At 32.9% G+C, this 16,976-nt stretch overlaps 1 protein-coding gene across 1 annotated transcript; it reads right to left on the minus strand.

Annotated features, from left to right (window-relative positions):
* Positions 1 to 12,098: 12,098 nt before the first annotated feature.
* On the minus strand, positions 12,099 to 15,703 carry LOC108212686 (uncharacterized). Its single transcript, XM_017384408.2, has 4 exons — positions 13,158 to 15,703; positions 12,967 to 13,066; positions 12,706 to 12,868; positions 12,099 to 12,622 (listed from the first exon to the last, which is right to left on the minus strand). Exons 1-4 carry the CDS (start codon positions 15,701 to 15,703, stop codon positions 12,099 to 12,101), a joined length of 3,333 nt encoding a protein of 1,110 aa, XP_017239897.2.
* Between the last annotated feature and the right edge of the window lie 1,273 nt (positions 15,704 to 16,976).

Genomic DNA, 16,976 nt, shown 5'->3' on the forward strand with positions numbered 1-16,976 from the left:
GAAACCGGCTGAATAAATTAATATACAATCGTTAACATTTAGGGTTTAGGTTTGGGTTGCAGAATGATTAATTCGTACTGTATATTAAATTGGCCGACGGTTAGAGTTTAGGATTGAGGGTGGGATTGAGGGTATATTAAATGAGCGTTTTTTATTTTAAATTAAAAATTTAAACGTTACACGCTAATTGCAGTTGCGTTTTCTATAACGCTACACGATGTTGCGTTTTGGTTAAAAAACCTAAAACGCTGCACCAAGTGCGTCACTAGTGGTCAGTGAGAGCCAATTATCAGGTATTTCGATATTTAAGGCATTAGCACCCCAAAATTGGTTATTTGGGGCCGAAACCCGAAATTCCGAGTTTTAAGTTTTTTCGCAAAAAACGGTTTAAAGTCAGAAATAAGTCAAAAATTGACTTAAAGCCTAAAATTAATTTAGAATATTTTTTCGGTGACTTGATTTTTTTTGACTTCGAATCGAAAAATTTCTGCTTGTGTAATAAGTAATAAACTAGTTGAGAAACCGCGCGTTGCAGCGGCCTATAAAAAGTATATTAATGATTCAAAATTAATATTCGTAAAATAAAATCAATTTACGGCGACTTATAAAAATTATATTAATGATTCAAAATTAATATCTGTAGAATAAAATAAATTTTATATTATAAACATCTCGATGCAATACCAATATTAATATTATAAATTGTTAAATTGGACTATAATTCATGAGTGAAAAAATGATAATAAATTTCTACATTTAATTAACGATTTAAAGCACGACGAATCTTAATTTTGATTGTGTTTTTTGTTTTTGCAAAGTAATCATGTTCGTGACTAACATTGTCATTAACTTTTCCAAGCACTACTTCTTAGACATGTACACCACTCCGTGCATATAAAAAGCATACGGCTTTTTAACAGAACTGATTGATGACATCTAGCCATATACATCGATCGCCCAATAAAACAGACAGTAAGCTTACAAACAACAACAAATACGTCTGATGAACAAAACAAATATTATAAAAGAATAACCAGCAAACATATATCAGTGTGGTATTGAGAGATAATGTAGGTTGTGTTTAGATGATCCAAAACCCTACCACCTGAGTATTTATAAGTGTAGAAAGACCTGTGTGTTACTATTTTCATAATTAAATAATATGAAACAGAATCAGATTAAAAAACTTGCAAGCAACTATATTCCATAAATAATTGGAAACAGAATCAGATTAATACTTGCAAGCTATTATATTCTATAAATAATCTGAAATAGAATCAGATTAATTTATGTCAAGATATATACCATATCAATTAATCTGAAACAAAAAAAGGTAGTTTTTATTTTTGATATCTTTCATCCAAAAATTCCTGAAAATCAGAAAAATAGAATGAAGTTATCTTATCTGAGGGGCGCCACCTACACGCCCCTCGTTTCTCCTTTATATAAGTATATTGATTTGGTTATAAGTCAGAAATAACATATTATTATTCTTTATTATAAAAATATTAATATATTTGGATTATTATTGGAGGGAAATAAGAAGGAGAGATGAGAGAGATGAAGAGCCCGTTAGTCTCAGCTTTAAACCAGGGCTTAAAGCTGTTTCCAACTTTAAGCTGCAAAAATGTCTGTTTGTGTAACAAGTCAAAAGCCGACTTAAAGTCAGAAATAATCTAGAAACTTACTTTTTTTTTTGAAGAAACTTACTTACTTAAAACCAGAAGTTAGTTTGAGGTATTTTTTTCAGTGAATTAATGTTTTTTTAAACTTTTTTTTGATAAAAAAACTCAAAAGATATAAATTACTTATAAATCACTTTTATTTTTATTGTTATATTTTAAATAACTCACAAGTCATTAATAAGTCAACACAAACAGATATTTTAAGTTCTCAGCTTGTCACATAAGTCACCTAAGTCATAAGCCACGTTTAGTCATAAGCCATAAGCTCAGCCAAATGAGTTAGAAAGGAAACTAGTTTTTTATTGATTAAAATGTTTAGGACATGCATAGTGGTGCCTCATAAATAAGGTACTTAATAGATGGTCTAGTATTTTAAGGTACCACTAGGACATTGTTGGAGTAGTCATTTGCTTCAAATGTCTTAAATTTTGATTTAGGACATCAATTTAAGGTACTGTTGGACTTGCTCTAACGGCCAGAAACTAATATGTTGGTTAAGGACTCCCTGACATAATGTCAGGGACCAGGAGCTTACTATAATAAGACAACATAGGTTGAATTTATTATACAAAATTTTGGTTATGTTTTTTTTTGGTTTGTTCATGTTTTTTTGCTCATCCCTAAATCATCCTTATCTTAAGAAAAATAAAATTAAAAAACTCTCCATTTATAACTACAAGTCCATAACATATGGAGGTCTCTTACTCTTATGATATCAAAACTTTTCAAACAATATTAAAAACCAAAATAATTATGATGTACTATAACCCAAAAACTTGATCATTATCCTTTTAAATATAATATAATTCATAATTCATAATTAGTTAAAAACTAAAAACAAAAAAGTAAAACTACTAACAATAAAATATATTTTCTCTTTGATTATCCACTCAACTTTATAAATATGCAAGAAAATATCTGCCTGCAAGACTAAAACATAATTATCTTTATGAGCTTTCAAGGAGGCATCATTACCCAAATATTTTCGTACACGGTTTCCATTTATAGTTAACATCCCGCTCTAAATGCAATGTCGTTGCCCTATATTTAACAATAAATTACATCATATATGAATCAAAGCATGTGCATTGAATACAAGTGCCAATGATCAATATGTACGAATTATGAATTCGAGCAATAACAATATTATAAAATCTTAGTTTTTATTTGTTATAATAGAGATTTTTTTTTTTATTTTGATATCGTTCAATACACACAAAGTATGAAAGTATTATTTAATAGTCGAGATGGACTATTTTCGGTCGTTTATATGGTTTGCCTAACATCACTTATACCGTGAACCTTTATTATATTTTATAATTAGTTAACAATCTAATCTTTTGTATCTCATTTGATACTATATTGTTCACAATATATAACATCAAACAACATGTGAATATTTGAATGATTCATAATCAAAAAGGTCGAAAATAAATAAGTATACTTTAAACATATAGTATACCCTAACAATCTCCCACTTATACTCAAGCTATTAATTGAGTATATCAGTGTTTATTACAAACAATCCAATATCATCTAAACACATACTATGTGACCAAATATCTGACTCATATTACTTCCATGTGCTCCCTGAAAGTTTTAGTTGGTAAGCTCTTCGTCAAAGGATCCGACCGTTTGTCCTTTGATGCTATATTAGTAACAACAATATCTCCTCGTTTGACAAACTATCGTATAAGGTGATACTTACGCTCGATATATTTTGTTACTTTATGAGCCCATGGTTTCTTGGTATTCGTTATAACATCAAATAACGATGTTGAATATAGTCAAATAAGACATTTTCATTCAAAAGATACTAACAGACCGATATCATCAAAAGGAACACATATCAGCTAACATGAAAATGCCTGATGTTAAACTATATAATAGATATCAGAGTATAAAAAAACTAATGTAAAACAAAAACGAAGGCACCCATTTCTTAATAAAAGAAGGGTACCACATCACTTCTAATAAAAGCGTGATGTAAAAGATTATAATATACATCTGTTTCACAAGTGTTTGGATGTTAAAGTATCATTTTATTATATATGTGATAAGTTTAAAATGATAGAGATGGCATACGAATGAGGAACTAAAATTATAGTGAAGGTATCTATTTAACAAAAATATATCAGACTGTTATATAACACGATGTGTAAACTGATTATAGACATCGGCTAAAAAGCGATGTGTAATGCACCTACTTTTCTCATCGCACGCGAAGACATCGCTTGGATTTTTAATAGACATCGCTTTTTAGCCGATGTTTATTGACAAATTTCTAGTAGTGCTTATCACAATAAATTGTGATTTGCCGTGAAAGATTAGGAACTACATCCACATCCAGCAGGAAGTTATGAAACCATACAACCTCCTGAGATGCATCCGAGGCTGCCACATGTTCGACTTCCATGGTTGAGTCTATGATACATTTATGCTTCACACTCCTCCATATCACGGCTCCACCTCCCAAAGTAAAAGACATCCCGGGTGGACTTCCTTTTATCCTTATCAGTTTGGAAATCTTAATCAGTATAGCCCACAGGCAACAAATATGACGCCTTTTATATTAACATATACTCCTTAGTCTTATTTGAGTATTGTTTTTACAGCACGTCACTGTTTCTTTTTGAGGTTCGAATGGTATCTACTAATCATGTCCACGACAAAGCAGATATCAAGTCTCGTACATAACTAGGGATGGACATTCGCCCCGCTCGATCTCGATCCGATCCCCGTCCCGTTCAGGTTGGGAATTCGGGGAATTTTTCGGGGACGGAGCGGGGATCGGGGTAAGTTTTATAAAAAGTTCGGGGATCGGGTCAGAGTCGGGTAGATAACCTTTATAATATAATTAAAATTAAAAAATAATTTTTATTTTTATTGATTGATTATAAAGTGATTATCGCTTTGCACCCCTTATGTTTAGGCGTTTTTTCAATTTGGTCTCAAACAATTTTTTTTGGCAGTATGCACCCTAAAGTTTGAAAAGCGCTTCACTTTGCACCCCCTTTGACCACTCTCCGTTTAATTGACCGTTAAAGTTAACAGATTTAAGGTTTTCACTTTGCACCCAATAATTTTAATTTTTTTCATGAGTATTTTGAATTTTTTTTTTCATGAATGTGCAGCCTAATTGAGCTCTAATTTTCCGTTGAGATCTTTCGAAATATACCTACACATATAAATTATAATATTTTTATAATTTATATAAAAATATTATCTATCAATTTGAGCTCTAATTTATGTTGAGATCTTTCGAAATATACACATATAAATATAATTTAATCAGATCGCCAAAATTATAAGAATGGCAAGAATGGAAAGCCTGATAGGGCTGGTTAGTAAAATTCAAAGAGCTTGCACTGTATTGGGTGATCACGGTGGAGAAGGAATGTCTCTCTGGGAAGCTCTTTCTTCTGTTGCTGTTGGTGGTGGCCTGGTCCATCTTTTGTAATGTCTGTAATATTGTGTTTATTAAAATTATCATGCAAATGTATAATTTATGCATGTTTGTTTTCGATTTTTTTACAGAGTTCTGGAAAATTCTATGTGTTGGAAAGCGGGGTTGGGAGGGATTTTCTGCCTCGGGGATCAGGTAGTTCACCTTTTCGGAATATTCATGATGAGGTGGTTTTATGTATTGAAATCATGATCAAATGACTTGGTTCGCTTAAATAGCTGTTAGAACATGATATGATCCTTGTAAGCCCTCCTCTGAACACCTTGAGATTTTAGGAGAATTGGTCATTTAACATGGTATCAGAGCTCAGGCTCCCGCCATCTTGAGGTTTTGAGAGCAAGGTATCAGAATTTCAGCCTTTAACTTCTTGGCCTGCTTTTGCAAATCTTGAATATATAAGGCATCATCCCCAACTATAGAGGCTTTATCCATCTGCATACATCATTTTCCACATTAATTTTCGGATGATTTGGACTAATAATATTCTAGCAGACGAAAATGATAAACAATTTTCTAAGTCATGAAAAAAATATTTCAAAATGCTCATGAAAAAAAATAAAATTGTGCCTGAAATCTGTTAACTTTAACGGTCAACTAACGGATAGTGGTCAAAGGGGTGCAAAGTGAAGCACTTTCAAACTTTAGGGTGCATATTGCCAAAAAAAATTGTTTGAGACCAAATCAAAAAAGCGCCTAAACATAAGGGGCGCAAAGTGTCAATCACTCTTGATTATAAATATATTGTAATATAATATATTTTATAATTTTAAGTTGTCGTTTATTTATATTATAAATCAATTTTAATATGATTTTATGTTGAAAATATAAGATAATATTATTTTATTATTATATTAGGAGTTAGTAGTTTGTTCTTTAATTAAAAAGTACATTATATATTATAAAGTTATTATGTTTTTATTAAAAAATAAAATTCTCCAAAACCCCGCGGGGATCCCTGTTCCCTGTTCGGGGCGGGGATCGGGGAGGAAAATAATCCTCGTTTAGGGTTCGGGCGGGGTCGGGGAGGGGTATTGAATTCGGGGATCGGGGATAGCACTCCCCGCCCCCAAGTGCCCCCGTGCCCATCACTATATATAACACTACGTACATTAAGCTTCCACACGCTGAAGAATAGGGAACTGCTTTCATGTTCTCTATATCCTTAATTGTCGTAGGACACTGCTTCTTTGATGGAGCAACTCCGTGTTTGAAAGGTAAGTAACCTCATTCTTGGATTCTTACATGTTAAAACGAGCTAATACCTCATCAATGTAGGTTTCTTGAGATAAAGTCAACATCCTGTTCTTGTGATTTCTTATTACTTTGATCCAAAAGATGTATCATGTTTCACCTAAGTCCTTAATTTCAAATTGTTTGAACAACCATGCCTTGACTCATAGCCGGCTAAAAGGGTGTGCAAGTGGAGCATCTGAACATGATCTCAAATTAAAAGGGCCCCCAAAATTTTTCAACCTATTATAGTGGATATATATTTTAGACCTCATAAACTCTTTTAAAAACCGAAATACACTCTTTTCAAAGCCCAAAACAAAATCCAAAACACATATCTTTTATATCTATCTAATCTAATAAAGACTTTGTAATATCAATTATGAAATAACAATTTTCCCATTCTTGCCCATAAAACCCTAACCCTCCCTAGGTTTATGGGCATAATTTTTAGTTATTGAACAGCGCATTAAAACATTACTAGCCGGCTTTGCCTTGATTGATGACATCATTTCAATAACATTACCGAGTAAAATGTCATCAACAAATAGCACTTGAAAAGTCACTACACTGCCTGCACTCTTCCTATACACGCACAATTCCCTTGGATTTTGACAAATCCATGTAAAATCCTAAGAATTGCAATTGCTTCTACATCAGCAATCATTCCAATCATCTCTGAAATCCTTCCTACTACATCATCTTTATTTGCAGCCATTCCACCTCTATTTACAACATCATCAAAGTTGTCCCTAGCCAAACTTAACAGAAAAGGAGAATTGGATTCTACTTCTACAATCCACTTAATTTGTACATATAATAGCATTTTAATACCGACTTGATCAACAATAACTATATATTTTAAGACAAATCACTCAAATTGCTCACAGAAGTGAGAAAAAATGGATTAATTTATTATTAAGAAAAAGAATGAAGTACAAAAACGAAAGTGAGCAGACAAGAATGATTTAAATTTAATGTTATAATATTATTTTGATCTTATAATAGAATATAAAGCTATAAGATTAATATAGTGTTAACGGGAGAAACTGGTTAACAACAGATGTGGGCACTTGCGTGATTGAAGGAAGAATGTCACGAAGAACACGGGACGGAAAGTGATGGATGGTGTAGCTGATCTTGTGTTTGATCCTCGAGAGAAAGTGTTCTCAATCGTTTCTCAGCAAGAATCAGGTTATGAGCCACAAGAGACCTATGTACCCTATTTATAAGGGTTCAAGCTACCACGAAGTTCTTTCGGGCCAAACTTCTTAGCGCGGGTTAAGTGTTAGTCCGGTCCATCAGGGCCCAAGTTCGTAGGACCGTTAAAACCGCCGTCAAGAGAGGCACATACTCGAATGGCCTAGGCCCATATGGCAAGAGACTGTCATGGAGCGGGTCGAAGAGTATATAATGATCCAATGAGTGGAGGTAGAGACCTCGAGATGTATACTCATGGGCCCCAACCTGGACCTGTCATGAGCCTTCATGTCTTCATCGTCCTCATATGGGGCAAGGGTACCCAATCATCATCTATGAGGCGAGGGAGCCCGATCATCCTCTATGGGGCGAGGGAGCCCGATCATCCTCTTGTGGGATGAGGGAACTCGAAGTAGAGGGCGTGGCCCTAGCGAGAGCCCAAAAGATTTGGTAAAATAAGGCGGGTGACCCCTCAGATGAGACCAACTTGTAGTGGAGATGATGAGCCCTGGGGACCTAGCTGTAGAATGACCTTTAAGGTGATGACCCCTAGGCTAGTAGTCTTCATCAATGATGACCCATAAGAATAATGAGGCCATAGATAGTGAGGCCCTAGGCTCACGGTTCATCTTTGTAGTGATCCCTAGTATGATGACCCCGAGGGACGATGACCCCCAGGGATAATGACCCCTAGGTGGTTCTCCATAAGTCTTCATGAATCTTCTAAGTAATGGAGGCTCACTAATGAGGTGGTATAACAGAATGATGAGTCCAGGATACTCAGTCCAGAATAATCATAAACCCGATGTGTTTGGACCAATCCTCGTACCGGGGTGGAGAGCAGATAATTTTCATAAATAGAGGTGGATGGGCCCACCTTGGTAATCCATATCTGAATATAAGACTGTCGACGCCTATGTCGATTTTGGGCATAACATATGGTATTCGATTTTTCTAATATTATATAATCTTATAAGCACAAGATGTATGTATATATATATATATATATATATATATATATATATATATATATATATATGAAACTTATGTAGTTTATTATGACAAAATATTACATTGTTTGTATATTTTAATAAATTAATATAGTTTATTATTTAAGAGCATATTCAATATTTTTAATAAATTAATATATAAATTGTATAAGAATATTATAATTTATAAAAAATGAATAATTTTTTTTTAGTTTTTAAAAGTATTTTATACGTTAATCTATGTTTTTAACGGTTTAAGATATAAACGAAATGAAAATGAAATTCACATTTTTGAATGAAATGGTTACAGGAGGTCGGGAAATGAATTATGACATGTATCGGATATCAATAAATCTAAGAATCTAAGAGCAATCTCCAACCATAACGAGCTCTTAGCTAAAAGTCTAGGTGGCTTACTAAATTTGAAAATTATAGCCAATGACCGCAAAAAATAGCACTACAATCATAGCAAGCCCTTATCTATATTTATAGCCATCCTTTTATGGTTGACTATATTTGTCAAACCACTACAAATCTGTAGTGAATTTCACGTCATCTCCCGCAATTTATTTTCCTCCTTCCCGCTGATTATATATTATTTATTACCATGTTAAACTGATATATTCTATTTATAACAATCTAAATATTAATAACATATTATTTTTAAATTATAGCCAACCAATATAGTCAATACTATTGAAGTACAATGTCTTACAGGTTCAGCAAATTTTACATGATCTTACAGATCCAATTTAGGCAACGATTATAACTAACACCATTGGAGATGTTCTAAGAATCATCAAAGGGTTAGATAAATTTTGCAAAATGAATATCAGAAAGTACAATGAGCAACTTTTTTTCTTTTATCTTTGTCCAATATCTCAAACACCTTTAATCGGTGTTGTAAGAAGTGATAATTAAATTTAATTGGTGGAACTGCCGTCTATTGATTAATCAGATAATCAGAGATTAAAATCGAAATGATTGATTATGATATTAATCTAATATATTAAAATAATAAAATATATTTTAATTAAAATGTGATATGATTAATTAGATTTAAAATTCGGCGATTTTTATAGTTATGGGCTTTACAGATAAACAGATGAACGAAGTTAATCTTTTTATAATTTCAAGAGTAAAATGTAATGTGTGTACGTAAAGTATGGCTCTTGTGCAAGGTATGTACCTAAAGTTTCGATTGAGCAATATGTGTACCTAAACTATACGTAATGGTGTAACGTGTGTGCTGCTGTGAAGTGTGGCTAACAGACGTTGAGTCTGTGTTCTTTCCCCTCCGTGAAGCACATACTTGCTCCCTCTTTCCTAGCTGCGGTCTTCATTTTTGCTTGGATGGAAATGTAATGTCCATCTGGATTCATGCATGGCTGTGCAGAAGAGTTTATAAATTAATATTAGAACAGATACTTATTTCTAAGATTATAAATCATATTTGTAAAAAACAATTATATTAATTAACGTAAACAATCACATATACAATGTAATATTACTTATTTGTAAAAAAACTAAAAATAGATTATTCAATTTATCATTGTTTTTATTATTTTTATATAATTATAATAACATTACTTTTATATAATTTATTATTTATTTATTATAATTTATAAGTAAAAAAACTAAAAATAGATTATTCAATATATCATTGTTTTTATTATTTTTATATAATTATAATAACATTACTTTTATATAATTTATTATTTATTTATTATAATAATATAAATTTATATGGAAAATACAATTTTTATATTTTCCGGAGGCTCATTTTTATTTTGAACAGGCATCCCACAGTGATTAGCAGGCCTGTCGAAAAAGATCTTAAAATTAAAAACATTCCTATTTCCTATTAGTCCACCGTACCAAGAATTTAAAAGAACTACAAGTTCACAGTGTTCAGATCTCTTGCATTCTAGGCAAATTTACTTGATCAAGAGCTTTCATTAACAAAACTTACACATCATGAGTTTTCCCTTCAAAATAACCATCATCAACATTCTGATCACACTATCTTCTTCCGCTCATGGCCAAATGAATACGCGGCCTTTTGGAAAAATATATGCATTTGGAGACTCCCTCTGCGACATAAAAGCTACATCACAGAAGTGCAAGGTAGTGTTTGATGAGGCCTTGATATGGGTTGGTGAAGTTGGAGCTAATGACTATGCATGTATTGTGTTTGAGAGTGCAAGTATGTGCTTTATGGAGAGAGAAAATGGAGGGAAGAGAACAACAGACTTAACGTCTGTTAGCCACACTTCACGGCAGCACACACATTGCACCATTAGGTATAGTTTAGGTACACATTTTGCTTAATCGAAACTTTAGGTGCACCCCTTGCACAAGAGGCATACTTTAAGTACACATTGCATTTAACTCTAATATCAAACAAATTCTTCTTAACCTTTTTTACGATTCTAGAAATCTAGAAACGAAATGATTAACTACACCGGTCCGGAATTTAGAGAAAGGGTGATGTGTCATCGACCCCTCGCTGTGATCAAACTTCTGCATTATCCTAAATATATATACAAATAACTCTCTAGCTTATTGTTTATGCACTTATGAAACAAATACAACACATGCAAAATATTTTTTTGATATTATTCATGTCGAAGTTGTATAGTTGGCAATACAGCAAGTAAGGCATTTATCATCAGTTTAACGACAATGAGATTATTATCTTCTTCTTATAAAATCACATAGATGTGCATAGAATCAGGGGTCAGAGCCACAGTTTCAAATTGTGGGGTTCAAGATAAGAAATCTCACACAACTTTTATATCATATCACTACTAGAAAATATGATTAAATGTGACCGGATAAAAGTGACCGTCACTAAATATTACCGAGCGCGGTCATTTGTAAGTCAACTTACTAAACCGTAATACCAAAATCATATTTGACTGAACGTGGTCGCAAATGTCTTGACATATACGACCAAATATAGTCACTTTGCAAAGTAACTGAAATCTGTCACATTTACATACTACAGTTGAGACTAATCATGGTCACACTTAAAAAATGACCAAACATGGTCGCATTATCCTATTCGCACTCAGCGGGAAATTTCCCGCCATATGTAATTTCAAATATTAGAAAATAAGAACTGCCAGAACCAGTCACATTTACTAACGCGACTGAAGTAAGTCGTACTAGTATCCTCATCCTTGGGCAGGAAATATTGAAAACATTTTATGAAATATATAACCAATTTCGGTCACATCTATTGGAAATGCGACTGATCCTGGTCACATATATTTCCACTGTATACGGTCGCTTTTAGTAGACAGTATGGCCAACAGCATAAGGTACCAGAGATGCTCCCTGTATTTGAATAAATTTCTATAAATTTATACATTTATGATTTTAGAAAAAATAAAATACATACAATAATTGCATACATAAATTTCCAAATTAAACAATGAACTTGATCCATCAAATCTTGAATTAAACAATAATCTTAAATTCGAATACACACTAATTGTGTAGAAAATTTGCAACATAATATCATCACTCATCACTATCACTTCTCTCGTCAACACTCATATGGTCATCATCATTTAGATCGTCATTATTGTGCTCCGTGAAGTTAACATTTTCATAACTTCGTAAGTCAATGAAGAAATTAGAAGGATCATGAATAACTACGGTATTCACATGTGATGATGAAGCATTTGACGTGTCATTTTGAAAAGCGGCATCATTGGATGTAGTATTATCATTGTAGGTCACATCTTCATCTACTTGTCGACTCTTTGTTGTAAGCACCGTATACCATGATGAATTCGCCTTTGTTATACTTGGTACATAACATACTTGATGTGCTTGGCTAGCCAATATAAAAACATCTTCAGCATTTAGTTTTGATCTTACATCCACGGTAGTTATTCGATTTCGATCGACTCTGACGTGTGTTGTATGATCAAACCAATGGCATTTGAATAAGATAACATCATGACCATTGTGATAGTGAAGTTTTAAAACTTCGAGCAATCTTCCATAGTTGTTTCCATAGTTTTCTTTGTAAGATGATCCTACATTAGATATTAGCAAATCTTAAATACAAATAAGCTATAACTAATGCATTCTAGAATTTAGAATTTATCATATTCATTACCTATCACAAGCACACCAGAGTTTTGTGAAGTGCGTTCGTTGAGATTTCCGCAATCAAATTTGTAGCCATTTGAAAGACACCCTCTATAAGTTTCTACATCGGTCATGGGACCTCTTAGTAAATCCTCGAACTTTGGATTTATGACTCCTTTGTTATCAGTAACCTAATCAAGTAATGATGGACAACTTCATATATATAATATATATGAATGCATGAAAAAAAAAAGAATGATATATAAGTGTGCTCATATAATATATGTACCCTTCTTTGCATCCAATTTGTGAATTTTTCTTTTTGATATTTCTCTTTTTCTGCATCATTGAATTCTGGATGATGTTTGCATACCAACTTGTGGAATTCCCTAAAATTAAGACAAAACTACCAAAAATTAAATACAAGCAAAGATATTTGAGCTAAGCAAATACAATAGATAATGGTTTTAAAGATCATACCGTAAATATTTAGCAACCTCCGGTGAATTAATGAGTACATAGTATTTAGCAAGCCTCTCTTCTTCACGACTCAAGAGTCTATGTCCACTACGTAATTGAGGCTTTGTTGGATACCTGTACACTTCTAACAAGTTGGGATCACAAGACTTTTTTGGTGCCTCATTACGACGCAATTGGTTATGCACTGTTTCAAACTTGGATTCAAAATACAATGAGCAAAAGTGTACACTTTCTTCCTCAATATAGCGTTCTGCCATTGAACCCTCTGGTCGAGCTTTGTTTTTAACTTTCATTTTTAGACCATGCAAGTACCTTTCAACAAAATACATCCATCGAAAATGAGATGGGCCACCCAACTTACATTCAGTAGCCAAATGCAATGGCAAATGTTCCATTGGATTAAAGAAACCCGGAGGATAAATAGTTTCAAGTTTTGATATTATCCTCACTATGTCCTTCTCCATCTTATCCAAATCAGAGGATTTCAAGTTTACAGCACATAAGTCTTGAAAGAAATTGGACAGCTCAATCAAAACATCGCCCACATGCTTCGGTAAAAAATCACGACATACAATAGGCAACAATTTTTGCATAAAAATGTGACAATCGTGTGATTTCATTCCTTGAACTGTGTTTTTCTCAAAATTCACACACCTTGATATATTGGAGACAAACCCATCTGGAAGTTTCAGTTCTTCAATCCACTTTAACAACTTACGAACTTGCTCTCTCGTAAGCGTATATGGTGCACTTGGCATCATCCCATCATCTTGTATCCACAAATCACGATGTATGTCTAATTCTTTACAATCCTTTCTTGATTTTTCATTGTCTTTGGTCTTATTCTTATCATTTAACATCGTGTAGAATATGTTATCAAAAACATTCTTTTCAGTATGCATGACATCAATACTATGACGAAGATTAAGCGTCTCCCAATACGGGAGCTCAAAAAAAGGAGAGTAATGAGTCCAATTATGTGTAACACCATACCCTCTTGGCTTTCGCCAACTCGTCTTTCCGGGAGGAGGAAATTGTATATGCTCACAAAAATTCTTTGCCAATAATCCTGAATGTCGAGCAGTTACTGAACGTGACTCCCTTCTTCCAAACTTGGTACTTTTTCTCAATGGATCATTTGGTTCCAAGAAATACCTGGCAGTTCCGTAAAAACTAGGTTTACCACCATGCTTAAGTTGTTTACCTTTCACTTCTCCACTACATACATGACATGCCAACTTTCCCTTAGTCGACCATCCACTAAGCATGCCAAGTGCGGGAAAATCACTTATTGTCCACATCAATGCCGCCTTCATCATAAAATTTGTGCAAGATAACTTATCATATGTTTCCACTCCTGTACTCCACAATATTTTCAATTCATCAATTAGAGGCCGGAGATAGACATGAAGATCTTTTGTAGGATCATTCGGCCCTGGAATGAGGAGAGGCATAAACATATATGGAGCTTTTGTGCACATAGACGGTGGTAGGTTGTAAACAACAACTATCACAGGCCACACAGTGTAGCCTTGTGCATGTGGATCACGAAATGGGTCAAATCCATCACTAGAGAGGCCAAGTCTGACATTTCGCATATCCTTTGCGAAATTGGGAAACCTACGATCAAACTGCTTCCATTCATCTCCATCGGCTGGGTGCGACAATTCACCTTCAACTATAACTCTGTCGTGGTGCCATCTCATACATTCAGCGGTCTTCTTAGCCATAAACAGACGTTGTAATCTTGCTGTAAGAGGAAAGTATCGTAATATCTTTCGTGAGATCTTTTTCTTCTTTGGGTCTTTCTGTGGCTTGTATCGGCTCGTCTTGCATATGTCACAATATATCTTATTACTGTTCTCCTTGTAAAACAACATGCAATCATTCTCACAAGCATCAATCTTTTCATATCCCATATTCAGTGCACTTGTCATCTTTTTCACATCGTAGTATGTCGCGGGCAATTTATGGTCCATAGGCAACACCGACCCAATGATTCCCAACAATTCATCAAACCCCTTATTACTACAACCATGCCTGCTCTTGAAATGCAACAACTTGTTTATGAATGATAATGTTGTAATCTTGGCATTATTTGGATAAAGTGGCTCGGAAGCATTCTCAACCATCTCATAAAATTTTTTTGCTGCGGCATTCGGTTCCTCTTCATTATTCTCAAAATGTCCATGTGCCTCCCCAAAATCTCTTAGCATTTCATGTGCATCATACATATCATCATCATCTCTGTAACCGACATTAGTAGAATCTGTACCGACTTGACCCCGTAACCTATTTGCTTCCTCATGTAAATCCCATGTTGTATATGACTCCATGATACCGTATCGATACAAGTGATAAGTCACTCTTTCGGGTTGATGAAAAAACAAATTTCCACAATCAATACATGGACATCTTATATTTCCTTGTGAATCTTTTCCCTTGAGTGCAAAATCGATAAATTTTCGCACACCGTCTTTGTATTCATCTGATATATTATTTCTTGCATCAAGCCTACGGTGCATCCAATTTTGATCCGATTCCATCTACAATACAAGAAATAGTTCAATAATCATCCCTAAATTTATAACATGAGATGACTAAATTAATCAAGATATAATTAATACAAGATACAAAGGAGATATTACCTTGTTGGATGCTAAAGAACTGTAGCTTGAACAGAAAAAAAGAAGAGAGAATTTTAAAACAGGGGGCTAATAAAGAAAGAGTGGAAAAGGGGCGTAGGGTTTTTAGGACAATATATTATACTGTATTCCGTAATGACCAGCAATGGTCACAACTAATATTACAATGTGACTGACTCTGGTCGCAATTACATAACCAAGTGCAGTTGTTGTCACCGCATGCGGTTGTACTAATGCCCCGAAATGACTGATTATAGGTTTCAGTCGCATTTGTTTTAGTTGTGACTATAACCCGTTGCAATGAGAATTAATATAATTATTAAAAAAAATTATTTTATAAATGAAATTATTTTATCCTAAAATAAATATAATTATAATAATAAAATATCACGGATCAAAATTTTTAATATGTGATATTTTAAATCTTCTAATAATTGATTAGTTGAATAACTCATATTTTGTAAATGTTTAAACTTGTAAAAGGTCTTTAGAAATTATATTCGGGTTTGAACTGAATACGAATCATGGAGCCTAGAAGGATTCTATTACTAAAAATAATAATATCATATGTAAATGTATGCGTGCATGTAAGTGTTCATATCCGGGTAGGATCATTTACAAAATATATATCATATTTTATATGAACAAGTTCGTGTGCGCCCAGGCTCATAATGTATAATAATCATTCGTTACATTTTAACTGCTTTTGACTTTCTTACACGTATTTTAAAGTGTTAAAAAAATAACATCAACAATAATATCTATACTTCAAAATTTTTTAATCTAAAATTTTATTTGATATAAAAATTAAATTTTTTTTTAAGTATAGATATTATTTTTTTATACCTTAAAATGTGTGTTAAAAAATCAAACATCAGTCCCATTTTTAAAATGGGATTGAGGGAGTATGTAATTTTAAATTATATATATGGAATTTTGTTTTCATTTAAATCTTTTATAATATATTTGATTTTAATATATAATTTAAAAAATTTACACAAGAGTTTTTCTTTATTTTGTGATATTTACAAAAAAGTTTTTTTAATTTAAAAATGAAAATATAATTTATTTGAAACTTTTGAGTAATAAACTAATTATAAAAAAATTCCCAAAACTTATGTAACATTAAATAATAATTTCTCATAAAATATTAAACAAATAATATTACTTTTTT

This window comes from Daucus carota, chromosome 8 (genome assembly GCF_001625215.2).
Source record: "Daucus carota subsp. sativus chromosome 8, DH1 v3.0, whole genome shotgun sequence".
In the NCBI taxonomy this organism is placed as follows: domain Eukaryota; kingdom Viridiplantae; phylum Streptophyta; class Magnoliopsida; order Apiales; family Apiaceae; genus Daucus; species Daucus carota.

What these genes read in the sequence shown, in the direction of transcription:
- LOC108212686 (XM_017384408.2), bottom strand. Translation starts at nt 15,703, where the DNA reads ATGGAATCGGATCAAAATTGGATGCACCGTAGGCTTGATGCAAGAAAT. An exon ending in GAGGTTGCTAAATATTTACG is followed by an intron (nt 13,067 to 13,157) that starts GTATGATCTTTA and finishes TCTTAATTTTAG; the next exon opens with GGAATTCCACAAGTTGGTAT. An exon ending in CTCTGGTGTGCTTGTGATAG is followed by an intron (nt 12,623 to 12,705) that starts GTAATGAATATG and finishes TATCTAATGTAG; the next exon opens with GATCATCTTACAAAGAAAAC.